At 42.4% G+C, this 24,542-nt stretch overlaps 1 protein-coding gene across 1 annotated transcript in view; it reads left to right on the forward strand.

The window, feature by feature from the left end:
• Positions 1-24,542, forward strand: part of PLA2G4F (phospholipase A2 group IVF) — a 74,812-nt gene that overhangs the window by 18,524 nt on the left and 31,746 nt on the right. The window contains exons 13-20 of the mRNA XM_084522142.1: positions 7,384-7,606; positions 8,165-8,279; positions 10,439-10,576; positions 12,564-12,671; positions 13,467-13,661; positions 13,968-14,134; positions 14,684-14,870; positions 16,196-16,421. Of these exons, the coding sequence (XP_084378268.1) occupies positions 7,384-7,606; positions 8,165-8,279; positions 10,439-10,576; positions 12,564-12,671; positions 13,467-13,661; positions 13,968-14,134; positions 14,684-14,870; positions 16,196-16,421 (1,359 nt within the window). The remainder of the gene's footprint in view (positions 1-7,383; positions 7,607-8,164; positions 8,280-10,438; positions 10,577-12,563; positions 12,672-13,466; positions 13,662-13,967; positions 14,135-14,683; positions 14,871-16,195; positions 16,422-24,542) is intronic.

The following is a 24,542-nucleotide window of genomic DNA, read 5'->3' on the forward strand; positions in this document are numbered from 1 at the left end:
TCCGGCCCCCTCCCCCCGGCTAGCCACCCCTATATATTGTTTAGCATGACGTCAGATGGTATGGAATACCCCTTTGGCTAGTTTGGGTCACCTGTCCTGGGTCTGTCCCCTCCCAGCTCTTACTGCACCCCCCAGCCTGCCCGTTGGCAGGACAGAGCAAAGGCTGAGATGTCCTTGGCTTAGTATAAGCACTGCTCTGCAACAATTAAAGCATCGGGGTGTTATCAGCACTCTTCTCATTCTAAGCCAAAACACAGCATTCCACCAGCTACTAGGAAGAAAATTAATTCTGTGCTAACTGAAACCAGGACATCTATCCACCCCTTATTCCATACCATTTATGTCATGCTCAGGTTACACTCTTTTCCATACATTCTAATTAGTCACCTATAGTAATCATGGTAGTGATAACATACAGTATAATATACTATTTAACATGGTGCAATTCAGTTCATGGGCTATTCTCACCCAGTATTAAATCTCCTTGAGGTACACACCGGACCTCTCCGTTCTTTTGCATCACCCACCAAGTATATCCAGGTCCCTGAGCGAAAACAATTCCACGAATAGGTTTGCCTTTTCCTGAGGCAGGAGTAGCCCAGACTGTTTTACCCAGCATATTTTTTACATGCACTACAGGAACTTTATCCCCATCTACAGTACGTAACAGGTTTGATTGGGCAGGTCCAGCTCGGTTGGTAGATCCCCTAGTATTGACTAACCAGGTGGCCTTTGCCAAATGCGTATCCCAGTTTTTGAACGTCCCAGCGCCCATTGCTTTCAAGGTAGTCTTTAACAGGCCATTGTATCGTTCAACTTTCCCGGAGGCTGGTGCATGATAGGGGATGTGATACACCCATTCAATACCATGTTCTTTGGCCCAAGTGTCTATAAGGTTGTTTCGGAAGTGAGTCCCATTGTCTGATTCTATTCTTTCTGGGGTGCCATGTCGCCATAGGACTTGCTTTTCAAGGCCCAGGATGGTGTTCCGGGCGGTAGCATGAGGCACAGGATATGTTTCCAGCCATCCGGTGGTTGCTTCCACCATTGTAAGTACGTGGCGCTTGCCATTGCGAGTTTGAGGGAGTGTGATGTAATCAATCTGCCAGGCCTCTCCATACTTATATTTCAGCCATCGTCCTCCATACCAAAGAGGCTTTGACCGTTTGGCTTGCTTGATTGCAGCACATGTTTCACAGTCATGAATAACCTGTGCTATAGCGTCCATGGTCAAGTCCACCCCTCGATCACGAGCCCATCTGTATGTTGCATCTCTACCTTGATGGCCTGAGGTGTCATGGGCCCATCGGGCTATAAATAATTCACCTTTATGCTGCCAATCCAGGTCCACCTGAGCTACTTCAATCTTAGCAGCCTGATCCACCTGCTGGTTGTTTTGATGTTCTTCAGTAGCCCGATTCTTGGGCACATGAGCATCTACGTGGCGTACTTTCACAGCCAGGTTCTCTACCCGAGCAGCAATATCTTGCCACAATGCAGCAGCCCAGATAGGTTTGCCCCTACGCTGCCAGTTGTTTTGCTTCCATTGCTGTAACCATCCCCACAGGGCATTTGCTACCATCCATGAATCGGTGTAGAGATAGAGAACTGGCCATTTTTCTCGTTCAGCAATGTCTAAAGCCAGCTGAATGGCTTTCACTTCTGCAAACTGACTCGATTCACCTTCTCCCTCAGCAGCTTCTGCAACTCGTCGCGTAGGACTCCATACAGCAGCCTTCCATCTCCGATGCTTCCCCACAATACGACAGGACCCATCAGTGAACAGGGCATATTTCTTTTCATTCTCTGGCAACTGGTTGTACAGTGGGGCTTCTTCAGCACGACCCACCTCTTCCTCTGATGATATCCCAAAGTATTTGCCTTCTGGCCAGTCCATGATCACTTCCAATATTCCTGGGCGACTGGGGTTTCCTATTCGAGCCCGCTGAGTAATCAGTGCAACCCACTTGCTCCATGTAGCATCAGTTGCATGATGCGTAGAGGGGACCCTTCCCTTGAACATCCAGCCTAGTACCGGTAATCGGGGTGCTAGGAGGAGCTGCGCTTCAGTACCGACCACCTCCGAAGCAGATCGAACTCCTTCATATGCTGCCAATATCTCCTTTTCAGTTGGAGTATAGCGGGCCTCAGATCCTCTGTATCCCCGACTCCAAAACCCCAGAGGCCGACCTCGAGTTTCCCCAGGTTCTTTCTGCCAGAGGCTCCAGGTGGGGCCGTTCTCCCCGGCTGCAGTGTAGAGCACATTCTTTACATCTGGTCCTGTTCGAACTGGCCCAAGGGCTACTGCATGGACTATTTCCTGCTTGATTTGTTCAAAGGCTTGTCGTTGTTCAGGGCCCCATTCAAACTCATTCTTCTTACGAGTTACTTGGTAGAGTGGGTTTACAATCAGACTGTAATTTGGGATGTGCATTCTCCAAAACCCCACAACACCTAGGAAAGTCTGTGTTTCTTTTTTGTTAGTTGGTGGAGACATAGCTGTTATTTTGTTGATCACATCCATTGGGATTTGACGACGTCCATCTTGCCATTTTATTCCTAAAAACTGGATCTCCCGTGCAGGTCCTTTGACTTTATTTTGTTTTATGGCAAAACCGGCTTTCAGAAGGATTTGGACTATTTTCTTCCCTTTCTCGAAAACTTCCTCTGCTGTGTCACCCCACACAATAATGTCATCGATGTACTGCAGGTGTTCAGGAGCTTCCCCCTGCTCTAGTGCAGACTGGATCAGCCCATGGCAAATGGTAGGGCTGTGTTTCCACCCCTGGGGCAGCCTATTCCAAGTATATTGGACTCCCCTCCAAGTGAAGGCAAATTGTGGCCTGCACTCTGCTGCTAGAGGGATGGAGAAAAATGCATTAGCGATATCAATTGTGGCGTACCACTTGGCTGCCTTCGATTCAAGTTCATACTGAAGTTCCAGCATGTCCGGCACTGCAGCACTCAGTGGTGGCGTGACTTCGTTCAGGCCGCGATAGTCCACTGTTAGTCTCCACTCGCCATTAGACTTTCGCACTGGCCATATGGGACTATTGAAAGGTGAATGAGTCTTGCTGATCACTCCTTGGCTCTCCAATTGACGAATTAGCTTATGGATGGGAATCAGGGAGTCTCGGTTGGTGCGATATTGCCGCCGGTGCACAGTTGTGGTAGCAATTGGCACTTGCTGTTCTTCGACCCTCAGCAACCCCACAACAGAGGGGTCCTCTGAGAGACCAGGCAAGGTAGATAATTGTTTAATGCCCTCTGTCTCTAAGGCAGCAATACCAAAAGCCCACCGGAACCCTTTTGGGTCCTTGCAGTATCCTCTTCTAAGATAGTCTATGCCAAGGATACATGGAGCATCCGGACCAGTCACAATGCGGTGCTTTTCCCACTCATTCCCAGTCAGACTCACTTCAGCCTCCAATACAGTCAACTGCTGAGATCCCCCTGTCACTCCACAAATATAGATGGGCTCTGGTCCTTTATAGCTCGATGGCATTATAGTACATTGTGCACCAGTGTCTACTAAAGCCTTATACTTCTGTGCGCGTGATGTGCCAGGCCATCGAATCCACACAGTCCAATAAACTCGATTGTCCCTTTCCTCCCCCTGGCTGGAGGCAGGGCCCCCCTAATCCTGGTCAGAATCTTCCTCGTTTCTGTGTTTGAAGGACTGTCTGCTGGAAGTTGGAGCAGCAAACTTTTCGGAGAATCCCTTTTTCCTGATTGTTTTCTTTTGCAACTCACGTACCCGTGCCTCTAGGGTCGCGGTAGATTTTCCATCCCACTTTCTCATGTCCTCTCCATGGTCTCGTAAGTAAAACCACAGGGTGGCACGGGGTGAGTACCCACCATATCGTCTTCCTTGTGTGGGTGAACGCCTACCCCTGACAGCTGAGACACTGCTTTGTACAGGTGCGAAGGAGAATAATCTCTCTTCAAGTTGGTGAACCTTTTCAGAAAGTTTCTCCCAAGTGTTCTCCTTTGGTCGGTGGGCACTGGTTGGTTCAGGTGGGGAGGACAATAGATTCTCTTCAAGTTGGTGAACCTTTTCAGAAAGTTTCTCCACAGCTGAGACGCAGGCCTGTAAGGAAGAGGAGAGACTTTCTTCGTACTGCCGGAGTTGTTTAGCCGCTTCACCCACTGTGGGTTCCTCATCCTCTTTCCAGGCCATTATTGCCAATGAGCTGGCATATGATGATGGTGCACTCCGTACAAACTTCCGCCACATGGGTCGTGTACACTTGACTTCATCTGGATCTGTGGATGTTTGTTTGAGGTCTGGATCCTCATAAATCACTTCCCGTACGGCTAATTCCCTCAGGTACTGGATTCCCTTCTCCATAGTGGTCCACTTGCCTGGTAGACATAAAATATCTTCCTTGAAGGGATACCTTTCCCTCACAGCTGAGAGGAGACGCCTCCAGAGGCTGGTGGGTCGTGCTCCATCTGCAATTGCTTTGTCAATGCCGGCGTCTCGAGCAAGGGATCCCAGCCGCTTGGCTTCCCTGCCGTCTAATTCCACACAATTGGCTCCAGAGTCCCAGCACCGGAGCAGCCAGGTGACAAGCTGCTCACCTATACAGCGACCAAAATCTTTTCGCACATCTCGTAGCTCGCGCTCGTTTAGGCTTCGGGTAGTTACTGTTGCTCTTTCGGCATCCTCATCTTCCTCCTCCTGAATCCTTGACGGCCCAGCGTCGTCATCATCTTCGTCATCTCTATACTTAGTTTTGGCAGAAGCCTTACCTGGATTGGCAGAAGACTCTCTGCGTTCTAAACGACTTGAATTTCTATACCATATTTTCACCTTCTCTACAGGGGCAGCTTGCACTGCTACTGCTCGTTTCTCTGACTTTGTTACAGGGTCTGCCACAGGGGTTGGAATGCCCTCTGCAGGGTCAACTTGCACTGCTACAGCTCGTTTCTCTGACACGGCCACAGGAGCTGGAGCGGCTACAGGAGCTGGAGTTGGAGCTGGAGCAGTTGCAGGAACTGGGACTGGAGTAGCGGCCGGAGCTGGAACTGGAGCGACTGCAGGAACTGGGACTGGAGCAGCTGCAGGAGCTGGAGCTGGAGCAGCTTCAGGAGCTGGGACTGGAGCAGTTGCAGGAGCTGGAGCTGGAGCGGCTGCAGGAGCTGGGACTGGAGCGGCTGCAGGAGCTGGGACTGGAGCGGCTGCAGGAGCTGGGACTGGAGCGGCTGCAGGAGCTGGGACTGGAGCAGTTGCAGGAGCTGGGACTGGAGCGGCTGCAGGAGCTGGGACTGGAGCGGCTGCAGGAGCTGGGACTGGAGCGGCTGCAGGAACTGGGACTGGAGCAGCTGCAGGAGCTGGAGCTGGAGCAGTTGCAGGAGCTGGAGCTGGAGCGGCTGCAGGAGCTGGAGCTGGAGCGGCTGCAGGAGCTGGGACTGGAGCGGCTGCAGGAGCTGGGACTGGAGCGGCTGCAGGAGCTGGGACTGGAGCGGCTGCAGAATCCACCGTAGGGGTCACAGTGGCCGTTGGATCTGTCACAGGGTTTGGAGTGGCCGCAGGGTCTGTCACTAAGTTGACAGCAGTATCAATGGCAGCTCGATAGGCATGAGCCAGGCCCCAGCACGTTACAATGATTTGTGTTACTTTGGAACTGCCAGAATCATTACACCTTTTTTTCAAGCATTCTGCCAGTTTTTGAGGATTTTGCCATTGTTCAGGGGTGAATTTCCAACACACTGGGGGTGCCAACTGCTCTAGATGCCTGCCCATATCCACCCATACTCCCTGCCACCCACAACTATACTGCCTCCGGGCAGATCTCCGGATGAGCTTCATAAGTAGTTGTTTAACTTTAAGCAGAATCTGAAGTGCATTCATGAGGCAGAACAACAAGACTATGGTATTCTGAGTATTCCAGAAATATTCAATATCTTGGAGAGCTATTGTGACAAGCTCAGGGGATAAGAGGGTGGTGAAGGAGGAAGGCAGAGTGACCCAGGAGGATACAGGGGTGGTGAAGGAGAAAGGGAAAGTAAGCAAGTAAGGAAAAATATCCTCCCCTTTCCCCTCCACAGATTGACTCTCTAATGGAGAAAAACAATAGGTATAATTGCTAATAGTTCCCAAGATGCTGTTTCCAAAGTACAGAGTCCACGATGTTACTGAGTATAAATACCAAGTTAGAGTCATGACCAGATATTTTATCGTCTCATAAGCCATTGCTATAACACTTAGTACCATAATGGTCTGAAACCAGGGCCCGGAGAGGAGAAACAACACTACAGAGAGCAAATACGGAAAATAATGTACTATAATACTCAATTTGGAAAACAGGCGCAGCAGAGTTGTGATTAAAGCAATCAGCATCATGACAAGTGACTATTAAGCAGGTCTAATCCTTACACCAATTTTAGTTTAACACACTCTGATCAGATCTGCCGTTATCTCAACCTTTCGGGCCCCACGTTGGGCGCCAAAAAGACTGTCGTGGTTTAACCCGACCGGCAGCTAAACACCACGCAGCCGTTCGCTCACCCTCCCCCCTCCCTCTCTGGGACGGGGGAGAGAAATGGAAAGTGAAGCCCGTGAGTTGAGATAAAGACAGTTTAATAAGACAGGAAAAAAAAATAACAAAATAATAATAACAATAATAATAATGATGATACAATGGTGATAATACGAAAGTAATAATAGTATGTACAAACAAGTGATGCACAATGCAATTGCTCACCACCCGCTGACCGATGCCCAGCCTAACCCCGAGCAGTCCGGCCCCCTCCCCCCGGCTAGCCACCCCTATATATTGTTTAGCATGACGTCAGATGGTATGGAATACCCCTTTGGCTAGTTTGGGTCACCTGTCCTGGGTCTGTCCCCTCCCAGCTCTTACTGCACCCCCCAGCCTGCCCGTTGGCAGGACAGAGCAAAGGCTGAGATGTCCTTGGCTTAGTATAAGCACTGCTCTGCAACAATTAAAGCATCGGGGTGTTATCAGCACTCTTCTCATTCTAAGCCAAAACACAGCATTCCACCAGCTACTAGGAAGAAAATTAATTCTGTGCTAACTGAAACCAGGACTTGCTGTCTTATAGTATCTCAGAGTCGTTATGGTCTGAAGTTAACTCATATTTATAAGTTAGCACGTGAGCTAATACATGATTTTTGTAACGTCCATGAAAGATACATTAGGAATCAGGGAGAAGCTGTCATGGAGGTCTCAGGGTTCTCAGCATGTTTTAGAGCACAGAGATCAATTCTTATTGGCTCTTTACAATGTCTTATTTTTAGCTAGACTTCTCAAGCCATGAAGTAAATATTACTCACAGGAGTAACAATGTCTAGCTATAATTCATTGTTAACATAAAGGCCACTTTTACTGATGACATTAATGTAATCATTTTCAGGTGTTTATCGACATTGTATCAAGACCCTTACTGGTCACAGAAAGATCTTCAAGATGCAATTGACAGAGCTCAGGGTACTGTGTCCAGCAGCAAAGGAGGGGCATTTTCCCCAGAACGACTGAAATACTATTTCCAGGAGTTGAATTCAATGGAAAGTAGTGGACGGAAAGTTTCCTTCACAGATTTGTGGGGTCTTATTGTGGAGTATTTCCTACAACAGAAGGTAAAAGAGTTCATGTTAGTTTTCCAGCTGGGACCTCAGCACACCCATATGTTGAATGTCAAGAAATTAATTAGTCTCTGCCTTTATCGGCTGTTTGGGAATAGGCAGTGTTGTGGAATAAACATAGAGGGTTTTTGTTTCTCTCTGCCTCAGATATCCCAGCACCCCTCTTTACTAAAGAATTTTCAAATTTTATGTATTAGTGCTATAGAAAAACTGAGTGTTTATTTGGAATAACTTGTTAAATTAATAGCTTTTGTATTGGGCAGGTTAAGCCTGAAAAAATGTTGATATTGGTTTTGCAAAACTGTATTACTGTGCAGTATTTGTTATGTTAATTGAAATCAGAGGGGTAAGTAGCATGTTAATAACACCTGATATTCTAATTATACAACTGCAGAAATCACGACAAAACTTAATTGTATGCATGGACTGAGGGAGGAAAGGGACTTTGAATTAGTAGCATTGTTAGTCAGATGGTAAGAAACAGCTTCAAATTACTGAAGTATGGGGACAGAATTTATGTTAATATGTTTCTCCTTCTTTGTTTGTAACCAGGAAGATCCATCAAAGCTGTCTGATCAGCAAGAAGCAGTGAAATGGGCCCAGAACCCATATCCCATCTATGCAGCTGTCAATGTGAGACCCAATATTAGTAGTGGTGACTTTGCAGGTGTGAACATGGCAGGTTTCTTTTGGTTTGCTAAAATCTATAAATTCCTTTCACCTACACAGTTCCATAGAATCATAGAATCATAGAATCATAGAATATCCTGAGTTGGAAGGGACCCTTAAGGATCATCAAGTCCAACTCTCGACACCGCACAGGTCTACCCAAAAGTTCAGACCATGTGCCTAAGTTCACAGTCCAATCTCTTCTTAAATTCAGACAGGCTCGGTGCAGTGACCACTTCCCTGGGGAGCCTGTTCCAGTGTGCAACCACCCTCTCTGTGAAGAACCCCCTCCTGACGTCCAGCCTAAATTTCCCCTGCCTCAGCTTAACCCCGTTCCCGCGGGTCCTGTCACTAGTGTTAATGGAGAAAAGGTCTCCTGCCTCTTGACACCCCCTTACGAGGAAGTTGTAGACTGCGATGAGGTCTCCCCTCAGCCTCCTCTTCTCCAGGCTGAACAGGCCCAGTGACCTCAGCCGTTCTTCGTACGTCTTCCCCTCCAGGCCTTTCACCATCTTCGTAGCCCTCCTCTGGACACTTTCCAACAGTTTCATGTCCTTTTTATACTGTGGTGCCCAGAACTGCACACAGTACTCGAGGTGAGGCCGCACCAGCGCAGAGTAGAGCGGGACAATCACCTCCCTTGACCTACTAGCGATGCCGTTCTTGATGCACCCCAGGATACGATTGGCCCTCCTGGCTGCCAGGGCACACTGCTGGCTCATATTCAACTTGCTGTCTACCACGACCCCCAGATCCCTCTCTTCTAGGCTGCTCTCCAGCGTCTCATCGCCCAGTCTGTACATGCAGCCAGGGTTTCCCCGTCCCAGGTGCAGGACCCGGCACTTGCTCTTATTGAACTTCATGCGGTTGGTGATCGCCCAGCTCTCCAACCTGTCCAGATCCCTCTGCAAGGCCTTTACGCCCTCATTTGAGTCCACAACTCCTCCAAGTTTGGTGTCATCAGCAAACTTGCTCAAAATACCCTCTATTCCTACATCCAGTTGTCTTTTGTTGAAACTCACTATTCAGGTAATGAACAGCTGACAACAGATAACAGGGCTTAAAAGGCGATAGGGTTATGAATAACAGTGTGTTGTCATCCCAATTACAAATGTTTTCATTATGGCTATGAAGGAAGAGTATTAACTCAGCTGGCTACTCTGCATGTTTTACAAGAAAATGCCTGAAATATTCAGGAGCTAAGAAGGAAGATTGTTGTAATACTTAAGTCTGTCTGCATTGGAAAACCGAAGTACTTGGTAATCGAGAGACCTACTTCATGTAGCTGGGATTTTTCTTTTATAATCTCACATATCTGATTTATGGAAAATTCAGGTAATATGATGGATTGGAAAACTTGCAGCATGTGTCATGAAAATAGTGGTATTTAACAGCCTGGGTTCTTGTTGGTTGTACAGTTGCAGAACAAAAAGGCCAGTCCTATTGCATGTCACTTGCAATTTTAAATACAAAGCGACAAGCAATCACAGAGTCAAACAGGAACACAAACCGTTGTGTCCATCATTGTACAACTATTATTTTTTTCCCTTTTTGTTGCTCTTCTTTTGTTCAGGAAGAGTGTGTGTGGGTGTATGTAAGGAAGATGAATTTTAAAGCAGAACTTTTGAAGGACAATGAATTTCATTTGCAAATATTTGTGGAAAGCTTTCAAGCACGAAGGGACATTTCAATAAGTAGACAATGAATTCTAACACAGTCGGTCAACTGAGATGTGAAGTCAGTATTGTAATATTTACTGATAGTAAACAGGATGAGGAAAATACAGGAAAATTGAAGTAGCTTCCCTTTGACATGATGAAAAAAGTTTAAAATAGAGGTGAAATGGGTAGGATATTTCTGCAGTAACAGTCAAAATGGAGCAAAAAAAAAAAAAAAAAAGTTTTTTTTCTCCAAAAAGCCAGGAAGAAAAGAGATGGGATTGAGGTAGTGAAACCTGTACAGCAGTTGATATTAATGATGCGTGTGTAAGATGGAGGCTCCATGAAAAGAATGGCAAGGAAGTCCACAGTAATAGTGAAAGAAGTGGAGGGAGACTCCCTTATGCCCCTCTTGTGTGAACAGAAATCAAATGAGTATTTTTACCTACACTTACTTTGAGGTGAGTAAATCCTCACTAATCGGATGTCTTGTTCTTAGAATGGTGTGAGTTTACTCCCTATGAAGTTGGGTTTCGCAAATATGGAGCTTTTGTCCGAACAGAGGACTTCGACAGTGAGTTCTTCATGGGAAGACTCATCCAGAAACGTCCAGAGCCTAGAATTTGTTTTCTACAAGGTATGAGCTTACAGTAATAAGTAGAAGGGGTAGATAGAAAGTCACATTGCTTTTAGGACTTATCAACTGAAACCTATGCTTTTTTGTCCCTTTCTAAAGAGTTCAAAAGGGTAAAAATGTCAGATCTTTCTCTAAAGGTTTAGGTGCAGTTGTTACAGTATTATAGTCTGATACTCCTTAGTCTGCAGAGTCTTTTTGAAGACTAGCTTCCAGTGGTGTTACAAAAGCCCAGTGAATGTGTCTAGATTAATTCAGAAAATGAGGGCATATATTTTTGATATTACTGTTTGCAAAAAATTTAACGTTCAGCCAAGCTGTGTAGCATCACATTGCTTTTAGATATGGTCATATGTGTAGGAGGTCATGTTGCCTGTTACAGCATGTTGCTGCATTTACATCATTTCTTCCTTGTTGCTGAAGTTTTTTTTGTTGTTGTTTGTTTTTTTTTTTAATTTTTAAAATCATTTACCTTCTGTCAGCTTTATCTTCTGTGTTAGTAAAAGGTCTCTTAAGATCCCTCATATATTTTTCAGAACCTGAACAGAGAAAGAAGTATTTCGAGTGTCAGCTTAATGTTCAGTGTTAAATGGAGATCAGACAGGTTGCTGAACAGGATGTGCATTTTAACTAGAGAACCTTTCCCTCAATTAAAATGAAATCCTTGTAGGAATAAATTACTGTACATCAAACTTACTGTACAATTACTGTAGATCAAAATCCAGGGAAGGTCAGGGAAGACTATTGCTTCCTCAAAGTTAGAGTGAATTATCCTGCGCTTCAAAATATTTTTGCTTGGGATAGTGTTGTTCTTTTCCAAGGTTTATTGGTACTTACTGCCTTGTTTATTGGTACTTGCAAGTGCTGTAGTTGTGGTATTAGACATTTGTCTTCCTGTCTTCCTAAAACTAGTACTTTGGTGTGCCTGAGTAACAGATTCAACCATGATGTACCCCTCATGAGTGTAGTGCATCAAGGAGATGAGGCAAAATTGGGTTAGGTGCTTGAGATGATGCTGTCAGTGAGTGTGGTTCTCTAGGTCTCAGTTTTAGGTGGTTTCTCCAATTTGCCTTAGTTGTTTATATCTGCTTATATCGTATGTTATTTATGTCTATTTTATATCTTATGTTTAAATCTTAATTGTTTATATCGTATGATCATAGAGAGTCCTAATGGCCTTTACACTTAAGAGCTGCATCCTATTTGGAGCATTATCCTTGAAGGTGTATGCAGGCAGTGACAATCTACATACAAAGATGCTGTTTTATTAGAAACAGAGTCAGGAATGTGAAGACTATAAATTGTTTATAAAATTTTTTTCAGAGTAAAAGAACTAAAGCTAATGTACTGGAAGTATTTTCTTTCCATGATTTGGAACACAATGGTAGTTACTTAAAGCTGGAATTCTTCAGTTGGGTCAGAAGATCTTTAGGCCCTGCAAGAGCTCTTAAAGCTTTCTTAAAGAATAATAGAATCATACAACAGCTTGGGTTGGAAGGCATCATCTAGTTCCAACCCCTCTGCAACTGTGCTTGCTACGCAGCTGCTGCTTCATACAGGCATTTCTATGTACTTCTGAACTTCTTTGCCAACCACTATTGCTCAGAGTCTGCCCTGGATACCTCGCTAATCTTCTGTTTCAGTAGGTTTGTCTGCAAAGCTAGGCACTAAGTCTCTTCTAATTCCCTGTATCTTTCTACCCAGTCCACTCTTGATCATACCTGCCAAAAACTACTGCTTTAGCTCTTCCCATTCTCTTGCCATCTTTCTTTATCTCATAGAAGAGCTTCCCTCTCATAGAAGTTTCTTCATTAGATTATTGCATCTGAATTTGTCATGATTCACTCAAAGGTTTAAACTCAAACAACAAATATTAGAATAGTAGGGGTTGAGTGGCAACCTTCTCCATGATGGCAGCTGAGTAATAGGCCTTTTGGTTATACCAGAAAAAGCCTTTCAAGTATTAAATTATTCCTTACTTCTTTTGCAGGAATGTGGGGCAGTGCCTTTGCTGCAAGCTTGGATGATATCTGCTTGAAAGTAGTTGGAACAGGATTGAGCTTTCTAGAGTCTTTCAAAGATGTTATCAAAGTTATAGGTAAGAACATTTAAAAATTTAAAGAATGTAGTGTGTGTAGTTTTCAAAGCTAGCATAAGGGATGGGTTTGGACAGATAGCTCTTGTGCTGTATATTACTCTGTTACATACGTATCACTATTGCATACATAGTGAATAGAGTATAATATATATATATATATATATTTTTTAATATGACCTTGACTATAATTTTGGCTAGTTCTGGGATTTCTCTTAAACACCTCTTGCAGTTCAGGGGTCCTTACCACAAGAAGAGAAGGGCAGAAACCCAACAGCTATGCAGGAGGTGAAGAATAAGTTTTCAGTTCCCTTCTTGGCCTATTTTTTTTAAAAATGTTGAATAATCTGGTTGAATGTTAGTATTCTTCATTTGTATGATGCCTCTCTAGTAGTGAAAAGGAAGTGTATTAAAGGCTGAGAGTTGCTTAGGTGCATGTTTATAACCTCATAGGGAATAGAGGTAGAAGAGATTTTTTCCTCTCTGCAGACCTATTTTTCACACTTGTGCTGCTGTAACTATAAATACTGTTGTTGTCTTGCTGTCACTTGCTACCAGGGACTTCTTTGTGTGCATTTGAAATTAAAAGGGACAATGATTCGAATAATCCCTTTTAAATAGGGCAGGTAAATATCCAACCATATAAATGGCAGCTTATTTAAATTTCATTACAATATTTTTTAATTAGAGGACAAAATCAGTGTTCAGACTAAACATTGCAGAAAAAAAGTCTGATTGAAATGATGAAGCTGGATGAGCATTGTCTATTTATTCTGCACCCTTTTGTGGTTTCTGTAGATGACTGTCGAAGATCTCATTTCCGAGATCCAACACGACTGAAGACTCGCTTGGTTATACCTGGGGGCCCCTTGTTGCAAATTTTCCAGGATTTCTTCAAGTCCCGGGTCACGTGTGGAGAGACATTCAACTTCATGCAGGGATTGTATCTTCATAAAGATTATGTTAATGTCAAGAAATTTGTGGTTTGGAAAGGTGAATGAACCTGTATGTGTCTGGGATATAGGATAGTGTGTTAATGTTCAGTAACGTGCTATGTCCAGACTGATTTTATTCCATTGAAGTGAGGGAATTTAACTCTTCTTATGCCATAGCAAAAAGTTGATCTACTATTTGTCTTCCCTCATATGAGGCAAGCTCCTTATAGGGTGTTATAGGCCATTCTCAGTTCAATGTGTGGGTTGGAATGTCTTTTTCTCTTATAACCCCAGCACAAACTTTTTGTTGCTTGTATCCAGAGGTGTGTAAAGAAGCATTATAGTTACTTGAAATGTCTTCCAGGCACTCATCTGGATGCGTTTCCTAACCAGTTGACCCCCATGGAAGAGAGCTTGTATTTAGTGGATGGTGGCTTTTCTATCAACTCTCCCTTTCCATTGGTACTTCAGCCAGAGAGAGATGTGGATGTTATTTTGTCGTTCAATTTCTCCTGGGAAGCTCCGTTTGAGGTGTGAGACATAGCTGAACTTTATTACATGAGGATAAGAGCACAGAATGATATCTACGATGGCAGCAGATCAGATGAGGAGATAGGAAGTGATAACTAATAAGATTTGTTTCAAAAGCCTAAGTATGTCATATTACCTAAAATAAGAATATTTGCTTAGCTCATAAGATCTTTGTTCTGTAATTCTATACTTCTAATGAAAAATTGGCTATTGGTGACTTTCTTCATGCAAGCAAGTTGTCCTGTATACATGTATACTAGTGTTTATTTTTAAGTGCAGAAAAGTCAAGGTATAGATTTAGATATAAAACATAAAAAGGGTTTTAGATGCAAACTGTTGATGTTTAATAGTAGTGCTTAGTTCTACTCTTCTTTTTTCTGTATCATCAGCCAGAGAAATTGCTTCATCCAATCTGGAAGATGAATTTTTCTTTGTTTGTTTGGATTTTTTTGTTTTGATAGAATCTCACTTCTTCTGAGGATAGTAGTTAGGCAATCTTAGAGGTATGGCTGGTATTCTATCAAAATTACTTTTGTTCTTTGACAACAGGTTTTAGAGTTGGCTCAGAAATACTGTGAGGAGCGGGAGATTCCTTTTCCAAAAATCAAATTGAGTGATGAAGACGAAAAGAAGCCAAAAGAGTGCTACATGTTTGTGGATAACAATAATCCAAAGGCTCCCATTGTGCTCCATTTCCCATTAGTGAATGACACCTTCCGGAAATACAAAGCTCCAGGTAAGGGTTCAGTGTTCCTACTTTCACTCTCCTTAGTACTTACCTATAAATTATTAAACTGTTACATTAATTTAAGGTAGGATCAACTTCCACAATTTTTTTGGAAGGGAGAGTGAGAGAAGAGCCTGGCAATTAAAAAACAAAGCAAACAAACAAACAAACAAACAAAAAAAAACAGCAACAAAATGCAAACAATGAAACCATCTAAAGGGCAGAAAGAATCAAAATGGGTAATGTTTTTGCTTATTTCTAATCAGTCTGTCCTGATGTCTGATACTGTTACTTCTAATTACCCTACATACAGGAAAGCGCAATAAATCAGGTTAAATAATAAGTTTGTTTGTTTATTGGATATGAATGAGCCAATAGGTAGCAAAGTGTTGTGGACCAGTCTGTATGTCAGATCATATAACAGTGCTAAATGTTCTGTGCCTTTGCAGTGTAAAGGTCAAGTTATTACGGAAAACAATCCCTGTTTCAGTTAATGTGATTAATATAGACCATAAGGTCTATCACTGTCAAGCAAGAGTGCTGGGATGAAGCGTAGAGCTATACTTTTAGGTAGAGACAGCCAAAATTCCATGCCGTATTTCTCCCTTACAGGGAGAGAGCAGCGTCCTGAGAAAAAACTTTGGAATACATAGAGAAGAATATGCAGGACTGACCAGACAAGGGAAACATAAGTTGCCCTGTTAATGCTTTCTGTATTAATACAATGACAATTGCCAGGCTCTCAGTGCACGAAGATGAGGAGATTCAAATTAGTGGGCCTGACTATGGTTCAAGACTGCTCTTTCTGTAGTACCAAGAAGCATAAGTGTTTTTAGCAAATGACTTTAACATTGAGCTTTCACTACTAGTGTTTATATTTAAATGTTAGGGTGCTAAAAACCACTAGTTGCCATTTAAACGTATTTTAAACAATTATACTAGCCTCTTGAGGTTAGTTCAACTCAGGGTGTTGGTATCTTTTATTATCTAGTTAATAGCAGTTCCAGGAAGAATTGAGCAATTGGAAGCATGACTATTATGGACACGCTAAACAATTTATCATAATGAAAATGCATTTTAATCCCGTGTTTTGGAGTCTAGTGGAAGTAGGAGAGGTAACAATGCTTTGTCTTCAGTTTCTAAGCACTTTGTGTCCTGAAGGAGCTGAAATGCCTGAGGAAGAGCTCTGGGGAAAGATTTGAGGTTCAACAGAGTTACCTGTGATATAGCCTCCTTGCAGAATCCAACTAAAATGAGTCTGCCACTGCTGAGTCATTTTAATAAATAAATAAATGAATATTATAAATATAAATATATATTTTTTCTTCTTGCAGGCGTTGAACGTGAGTCAGAGGATGAGAAATCCTTTGGTGACTTTGTCATTGAGACAAAAGATTCTCCTTACCGTACACTGAATTTCACCCTTGAGCCATATGATTTCCGCAGGTTAGTGGAAGTGAATCGCTACAATGTTCTGAACAACAAGGACACTCTCTTCAAAACCCTGAACTTGGCTCTGCAAAGGAGAAAGCGGAAGAATGTCATCAATACATCCAATACATGAGTACCTTCCATAACTGAGGATAAAGGCAGGCTGTAGTGTACCAAAGCCATGTGGTTCAAGCCTGAAAGCTGAAAACTGTTAGCTGGAAACTGTCTTCTTGGGAAGGGAGTAACGCATGTGACATTGAAAATCTATTCAAGATATCAGATGGTCTTAGAAAAACCCAAGAGAGAGTTACGTCGGTGTTATACTGTTATATCAAACAGAAAAAATAGAGTTGTGTGTGAGTGTGGAAGAGGAGGAAATTATTTAGCCTGGTATCTCATCTAACGGCAGCTGATGACTAGAAAGATCTATGCAAAGAGTGCTAGCATTTGGAGATTATCTCACAAACTCCACTGGTTCGTGGATAAAGGATCTCTGTCAAAGATGTGGGTAGTTATGAGGAAACATTGATTTCTTCCATATCTTTAACATTCTTGCTTTTTGAACCTCCATGAGGTTTTACCATTTACCTCATCTGGCATATAATTCAATGGATTGTAACCATGCATTGAGAGAGAAAATGTTCTTTTGCTTTCAACTTGCTACTGGCTATTGCCTGTATATTTGCAAGACCAAACAGTTGTTAGCTGTCTACCATTTTTGCTATTCATGGTTTTTAAGATACCTGGTATTTCCTTCTTACCTGTCTCAGGAGTTAGTAATGGCCTTCAGTGTCCCAAAAGTTCAATCAGAGTAAATTATTTTGGTAAACATTTTTTTTTTTTTTGAGGAATTTTTTTTGAGGTAGTTCTTTTTTTTTTAATTTAAGAAATTTTTTAAATTTAAGAATTGAAGACAAACCATGTGATTGTGCTGCTTCTTCCTATAGTTTGATCATCACAAGATGATGAAATTTAAAAATAAATCAGTAAATGCTACAAGTTTCGTCTTTGTCTTTCTGTGTAAGAGGAAAGAAGACTCCTTGAAGGAATCTAAAATAAATCTTTTTTCTTTTTTTAACCTTGGGCTTGAAATTCAGACAGAGCTTTGTTCAAGGAATTAATTTGTGTGTTTCCACGTTATAGGAACATTGATGTTCAAGGTAGGAAGACCTTATAAATGTTAATAAATAATGTCAGATGCTGCTATGCTGTGGTTTGGAATTTACCTCACTTTGCAGAAAGCTTGGAGGAAAGGACTGAATTTTGCAGTTGGAACATATCTAGCACAAAAGCAACACGAATAATTGTTTGCTTTTGTGGCTTTTATATTGAACCGGATGTACTGATTCTGTATTTGAAAATTGGAGAGAGGAGCATTTTCTGAAATGATGTATAGTTTTATACAAAGACAAGGTTGTTGATTTCTTTTTTGGAATGTGTTCCTCTTCTAATAAATTCTAATTCTATTAGTTATTCACAGTTTTTCTTATTAACACTCATTATTATTCTTACAATCCTTATTCTAATAAGAGGTAAGCAAAATGTCAATACTGTATTGTACAGCTTCACTTATTACTTCATTTATAACTGATGAGGTGGGAAAGTAACTTATTAAGGTCATTTCAGACTGGTGCTGCACAGCAGTAGAAAGTCAACTCTTTATTATAAAGCTTCTCTTTGAGGAACCATGACTCAATTTTTTTTTTAAAGGGTTTGTATTTCTTATATACATTCTGGACAGTGACTTTGGGTGGTTAAACTTCCTTGATATCTGGAAGGACATATCCTTTATGTCCTTAGTACTTCCTTAAGCTGAAATATGAGAAACGGCAATTTAATGTTACCCTTTTTTATTTATGATTGGTGCCAAAAAGCTACCTGCTTTGTAGGAATCTGACATCTTCCATACATGTTCAGTGATGCTTTATTTTCCTTCCCATGCAGGATTTTCAAGTATTCTTGTCTCAGCTGCCTTTCACCCTGCTGCCATTGCCTTCGAATTTATAGCGAGATGGGAGTTTCCTTTGTTCCTCCTGTGTTGTTTTTTTCTTATAATGTGCATCTGAAGTTAACTGCGTGGTTTGATTACTTGTTTCTTGCTTTTGAGGTCCTTTCCCAATAGGCGGTGATTCCACGGTATGGGTATTTAGATAGCAGCGTATAGATGTGGAAAGGGGAGTATTTTGCAAAGCTTGGTCCAATCACGTTTGCTGGACATGGACAGGGGACTCTTTTAGGGCACAATTTCTTGGCAGTTTTGTCTATAGTAGCAGTGTTTTTCTGTTGGAACAAGATATGGGGCCTTAATAGTTCAATTTAATTTGTTAAACAGGCATGTAACTAGCCACCTCTTTTGAAACTCCGTGTTATGGTAGAAGTGTTGTGCACAGACTAGTCTGTGCACAGACAGCCCTTCATATGTTCTTCAGTCTTGTTAAAAGTGCCTCTTGTTCTATAGAAGTAATGTGCCTTCTGTTCTGGCATTTAAATTCAAGCCCATTACTAAGGAGACATCAGCCTTGCATCCCAAGTCAGAGGAACAGGAAGCAGGTGTCGTGGTTCTGCTCGAGTGGGCAGCCGAGCCCCACCACAGCCGCTCTCTCACTCCCCCTCCTCAAAGAGGAATGGGGAGAAAATATGTGAAAAGGGGCTCAAGGGTTGAGATAAGGACGAGAAAATCATGCAATAATTATTGTAACGGGCAAAACAGACTCAGCATAAGAAGACAGTAAGATTTATTGCTCATTACTAACAAGCTAGAGAAGTGAGAAACAAAGGAAAGAAACCAAAAGCACCTTCCACCCCCATCCACCCTCTTCCACCTCCTCCCCCCGAGCAGTGCAGGGGAACGGGGGAATGGGAGTTATGGTCAGTCTACAGCACTTCTCTGCCGCTCCTTCTCGGTCACTCTCGTCCCCTGTGCTGTGGGGTCCCACCCACGGGATGCAGTCCTTGATGAACTGATCTGGCGTGGGCTTCCCACAGGCAGCAGCTCTTCCAGAACTGCTCCAGATATGGGTCCGTACCACGGGGTCCATCCCTCACGAGCAAACTGCTCCAACCAGGCTCCCCCACGGGCAGCAGCTCCTGCCAGATCACCTGCTCCTGCGTGGTCTCCTCTCCACGGGCTACAGGTCCGGCCCGGAATCTGCTCCGGCAGGGGTCTTCCACAGGCGGCAGCCTCCGTCAGTGCAGGGCCACCTGCTCCACCGTGGTCTCCTCCACGGGCTGCAGTGTGGAACCCTGCTCCACCGTGGTACTCCATGGGCTGCAGGGGGACATCCTGCTTCACCATGGTCCTCACCACAGGCCGCAGGGGACTTCTGCTCCGGTGCCTGGAGCACCTCTCCCCCTCCTTCTACACTGACCTTGGCACCTGCAAGGCTGTTTCTCACTCCCGGCTGCTGTCTGGCGCAGCGTTTTTTTCCCTGTCTTAAATATGCTCTCACAGAGGCGCAAAACAACATCGCTTATTGGCTCAGCTCTGGAAAACAATGGGGCCCTTCCCAAACATGGGGCAGCTTCTAGATCCTTCTCACAGAAACCACCCCTATGGCTCCCTGCTACCAAAACCTTGCCACATAAACCCACTACAGCAGGTAAGGTTTTTCTTGCTCAGTCCTACTGTTAGAGCTCTCTTACATGTACAAAGGAGTGTGCTTAAGGGGAAAGAAGCCATGGATTTGTGTTTTGTCCTGAAAACTCCTGTGGGTGCCTAAGTGTTTGTTCTCACCGTTCATTTGCAAGAGCAGGTACACATGCAGGCTCAGTGTTAGTCCAGAAACAAGATGTGTACAAAACTAGCCCACAGGCCATTTTGTCTTCCTCATATACTAGTTTTATTCCAAGAAGACTTCGTTGTGTTGAGACAGGGTGTACTTAGCTGATCATATACACCTCATGATTGATAACCCAAACTAGCCACGTTGTTTTTTCCCCCATGTATTAAACGCTTGCTTATTTGCCAAAATTAACTGCTTAAAAGTTGATTGTATTGGTCTTTAAAAGGGAATTTCCCACCATGTGTAGTGTTTTGGTTGTTGTCCTATGACTGCAAGGCACGAACAACTTCAGAACACAATGGAGTTTTACTTGCTAAATTTCTTCCTCTTGCCTGGGTGTAGAATATGAGTGGTATCCTTGATTTAGTCTCTGCTCTGCTGTAATTGCACTTTTGGATTTTTGACAGACAAAATTTATTACGAGGTTCTAGAAATTGTTTTGTGGTCATTTAGAGAAAGGAAGTTCCTGTAACACCATGCAATTATTTTGTCATTGTCTACACCTGGTGGATTTCATGACCCATGCATCCCTTTCAGTCATCTGTTGGTATAAAGCAGTGTCCACTGAAACACTTGTTATGAATTTAGTCTTTCCTGAAAAGTGAATCATAGTAAAATGTCTGTACTTCACAATTAAATGAATTATATATGAACATAGATGCACACTAGAGGATTGCTGGGTAATGGAGGGGAAAAGAAAAACACAAATATTTTATCAGCTCAGTGTTGTTGGTGAAAGGAACTTGAATGATGTAAGCAACTTTATCTTTAGATTAATCCTGTGAAATAATTAAAAATATTTCATATTCTACTGTAGGGAAAAAGTATGCAGAGGAGTGGAATTGCTCTTACCAACTGTTAACCCAAGAGTGCTACCTGGGTTCTCATTTTGATTTTTCCTTTTCATTGTCTTCTCTCTCTCATGCTGTCCAAAAGAACTCATAAAATTTGAGATGCAAAAACTGTATTTTGTATGTAGCATTTAGTAGGGCCATATACATGTACAACAGATGCTGGTTCTGCAGCAATACTAATACTGAATAGTATTAAAAAAAATGTTTTTTTTTTTTTTAATTCATATGATAAGAGTGTTGTAGAGGTTGGTGTAGCTGGTTTTTGCTTAAAGAGAAAAGGTTTCTGTGAGCAGGAAAAAGTCAGTTGTAGGAGCTGCAAATAGAGATAAGACTTGCACTGTCACATGGTTTTCAAAGGGGGTACCAGCTGTGCTCTGGGAATTGACTGAAGGCATTAAGGAAGTGGAGAATCTGGGTCCTAAGTAACTACTAAGTAACTATTTTTTTTACTTAGCACTGTTATATTTACAGCAGGAAAATGTGGGCTACTCCGGTTCTTCATAAATGTTCAGAGTGAATGGTCTGTGTACAACTGATAAGCTTTTAAATGAACATAGAACAACACACCGGAGTAGTTTAATGTACTTGCAAGAAGTAATAACTTGCAAAACATGGGAGGAAGTTAATACTTAAAGAAGGGTGGAGTACTAAGCTACTGCTTATTCTGCAGGAAACCATATGTTAGGATTTGCAGAAAAATAAGGCTTGGCAGCCATTCCTAGGGTAATGAGTTTCCAAAGGGTGGGGAAAGAACAAAACGAATGATCCAATTTGAAACGTGTCACATTAGTATATATAGGGCATGGGATTTCTTTGGATAGTCCTTAAATATCCTAATAAATATTTACTCAACTTGGCTTTGTGGGCTTTATGACAGTATCCAAACACAAAATACAATCAGAAATCTGTTTTTTTTTTTTTTTTTTTTTTTTTTTTCTCTTAATACTACTGCTTGCCAGTGAGATACTCTTATCCATAATTTACAAATGAGGAACGGTCCCAAAAAGCACAGCTACACTACACTCTCTGCAGCCCCATGCCTCAGCAAATTGCATGCCAGGTGGCATGGCAGGTCCCATGGCTGTGTGATTGTGTCAGGGTAACACTGCATGGGGCTAGTTAGCTGTGAGCATGCAGAACTGGAAGAACAGAGAAAAAGTGACTTCTGAAACAACAGCAGAGAGGAAATGGAGTTCTAAGCTGAGAATGGTTAGGCTGCTGACATACAAGGGGGAGGTATCTGTTGAAGTGCTTCAGGGTGGGTACCTTCTGGCCTTGTCCTTGGTATATGTCGTAAGTTGTGTCAGCACTGAGCTACTGCTGCAGTTGCCTGGCTCAGGCTGTCAAGGAAACCTCAGCCCCACACTGCTGGCTGCTCTGCACTCCTCCTGGGGTGTTTTCTTTGTGTCCTGAAATTTCATCCTCAGAGTGACTGGATTATACAGTCTGTGCTTCTGTGCTGACATGCAGATATATACATGCTCTTTCATAATCATATATATTTTTTTAAACATGTTAAAGAGACAGTGCTCTTTTACATGACGCTGCAATGTCTCTCCACTGCTCTTCCACACAGCAGCACTGGTTACATTTATAATCTTACTGTGTTATAACACAAGACCTTGAAGTACAGGAACAGTAACTTCATTAAACTGTTGCCATAGCAGGCTGCTATATTTACTGGACATGCCATTCAATGATATTACTACTATGCTATTTCCTGCAAATGTCTCAGCAAACCTCTCTGAGATGAACTGTCTCTGACAGAAGGATCTTTAAACTTCAGGGCCAAATACATCAGTTAGAATCAGGGTTAGCAACAGAGGAAAGAGCAGGGAAACCTTCTGTCGCTTAAGTGTAAACTTTGTAGATTTGTACATGCACCCCTGAGACAGCAGTAGCTGCAGATTTACAGTGGAAGACAAAAACATGCGCATTCATTTAAAATCTCTTTGCCAGAGAACAACAGTTGGTGATAAGTGTATTTTTCTGAAAGCTAAATTTCTTGGTAGTTTACGTGGTCTTCCCTGCATAAGGTTCTTGTGTGTGTAGTCACGCCTGTGGTTTTGGCTGTTGCACATTTACCCACGATTGCAGTCAAGCTCAGCAGTGCTGTTGGTGTGTGCTGATTATTTTTTTGTTTGTTTTCTTGGTGAACTGGTTATTGGGTTGCTGACCATGGCATTCAAGTCAGCTCAGCTCTGTTAAGACTTGTGTAACGTCCTACAAATCAGAAATCGTGCAGAGAATTCTATGGAGATGAATTCATACCCACGTGGTTGCCTCGTGTGGTTTCATCTATGGGTGTTCATGTAAATACCAGGCTGAGTTTACCTTGAGGGTAAGCACGTAGAGCTGCAAAGCTTGACTAACTAGGTGTGATAACTCGGAGGAGAACGAAAGCTCTTCAGAAAATGATGGATTAATATTCAGATCCCTCTCTCTCTCCCTCTGTCTCTCTCTCTGTTTAAAGTCCTGCAATATCATTAGTAAGTAATAAAATTTTTACGTGCAGCCTTCAGCTTCACAACAAACAACAAATATCATTACATAGCCCCCATGGAATAGAGTGATATAGATTGGATACCTGCACCTTAGCAATATATTTCTTTCAATTTTATGTGATCCCATTGTAAAGGGGCTGACTGTATCTAAACCTAAACTCCAATGCAGCAGTTGTACTACTGTGACATTGTCATTGTCAGGGTTAGTAAACATATTTTAAATGTAAGCTGTGGAAATCGTTTTCCTTTAGTATTCCACCATTTGGACACAAGCTGAAGCTATATAGCAATGGAGATCCCCCTCCTGTTAAAATTATTTCCCAACTCACCAGGTAATTTTGTTGCTGCCAGGAAATTAGGGAAGTTGAAAAGCAGATTTGGAAATTGGAAGCTTGGCTGGAGAATAGCTTCAGAGTAGCTGAGGCTGTATTTTACAAGTGCTTCTTGAATGCTTTGTCTGCAGAAGTTAGCCTGTGTTTTGTAATGAGGAGTTGTATAAAATGACATCTAGACAGGTGTGTTCATTACTTTATTGTGAAGCACAGCAAGTTTAAGCATGCTTTATCTATGAATTTCACCTTGGTCTTTACTGTGGATTCATTACTGAAATTTGCATAGAGAAGTATGTAATGCTTTAAGGGAAAATATGCCATAGGTTCATTTAAAATGCCGCAGTAGTAGCTTTAAAGCAACATGTCAAGAAGAAATAGCAATTAAAAAAAAATCAAGAAAAAGTATTCTGGTTGAACTGTTGCCAGATTAAGATAAGATTATCCTTGATTAGCTTCTCAGTCTGCCTCAAAGACAAGTTTTCTAAATACAAATTACTCACTGAAAATTTGAGATAATTTTTCTTCCTGTATTTTTTTTTTTTATCCTGATAGAATGAACACTTTCAGTCTCTAATCATGAATTCTTATTTTTTTACTTCATTATATTTAAGATCCCTTCATAGCCAACTCTTCTACCTTCTGAAAGCTCTTCTATATGGTGAGGCAGTTCATTCACTCATTCTGAGACATTTTCTTCTTCAGAAACAGTAAACAGTAGTGGCAATCATGGTAATTTGTGTGGGACTAGAACAATGATATCATTTTGTGGACATTTTAT

The sequence above is a fragment of the Aythya ferina genome (genome assembly GCF_964211825.1).
Source record: "Aythya ferina genome assembly, chromosome: 5".
Taxonomy (NCBI): Eukaryota; Metazoa; Chordata; class Aves; order Anseriformes; family Anatidae; genus Aythya; species Aythya ferina.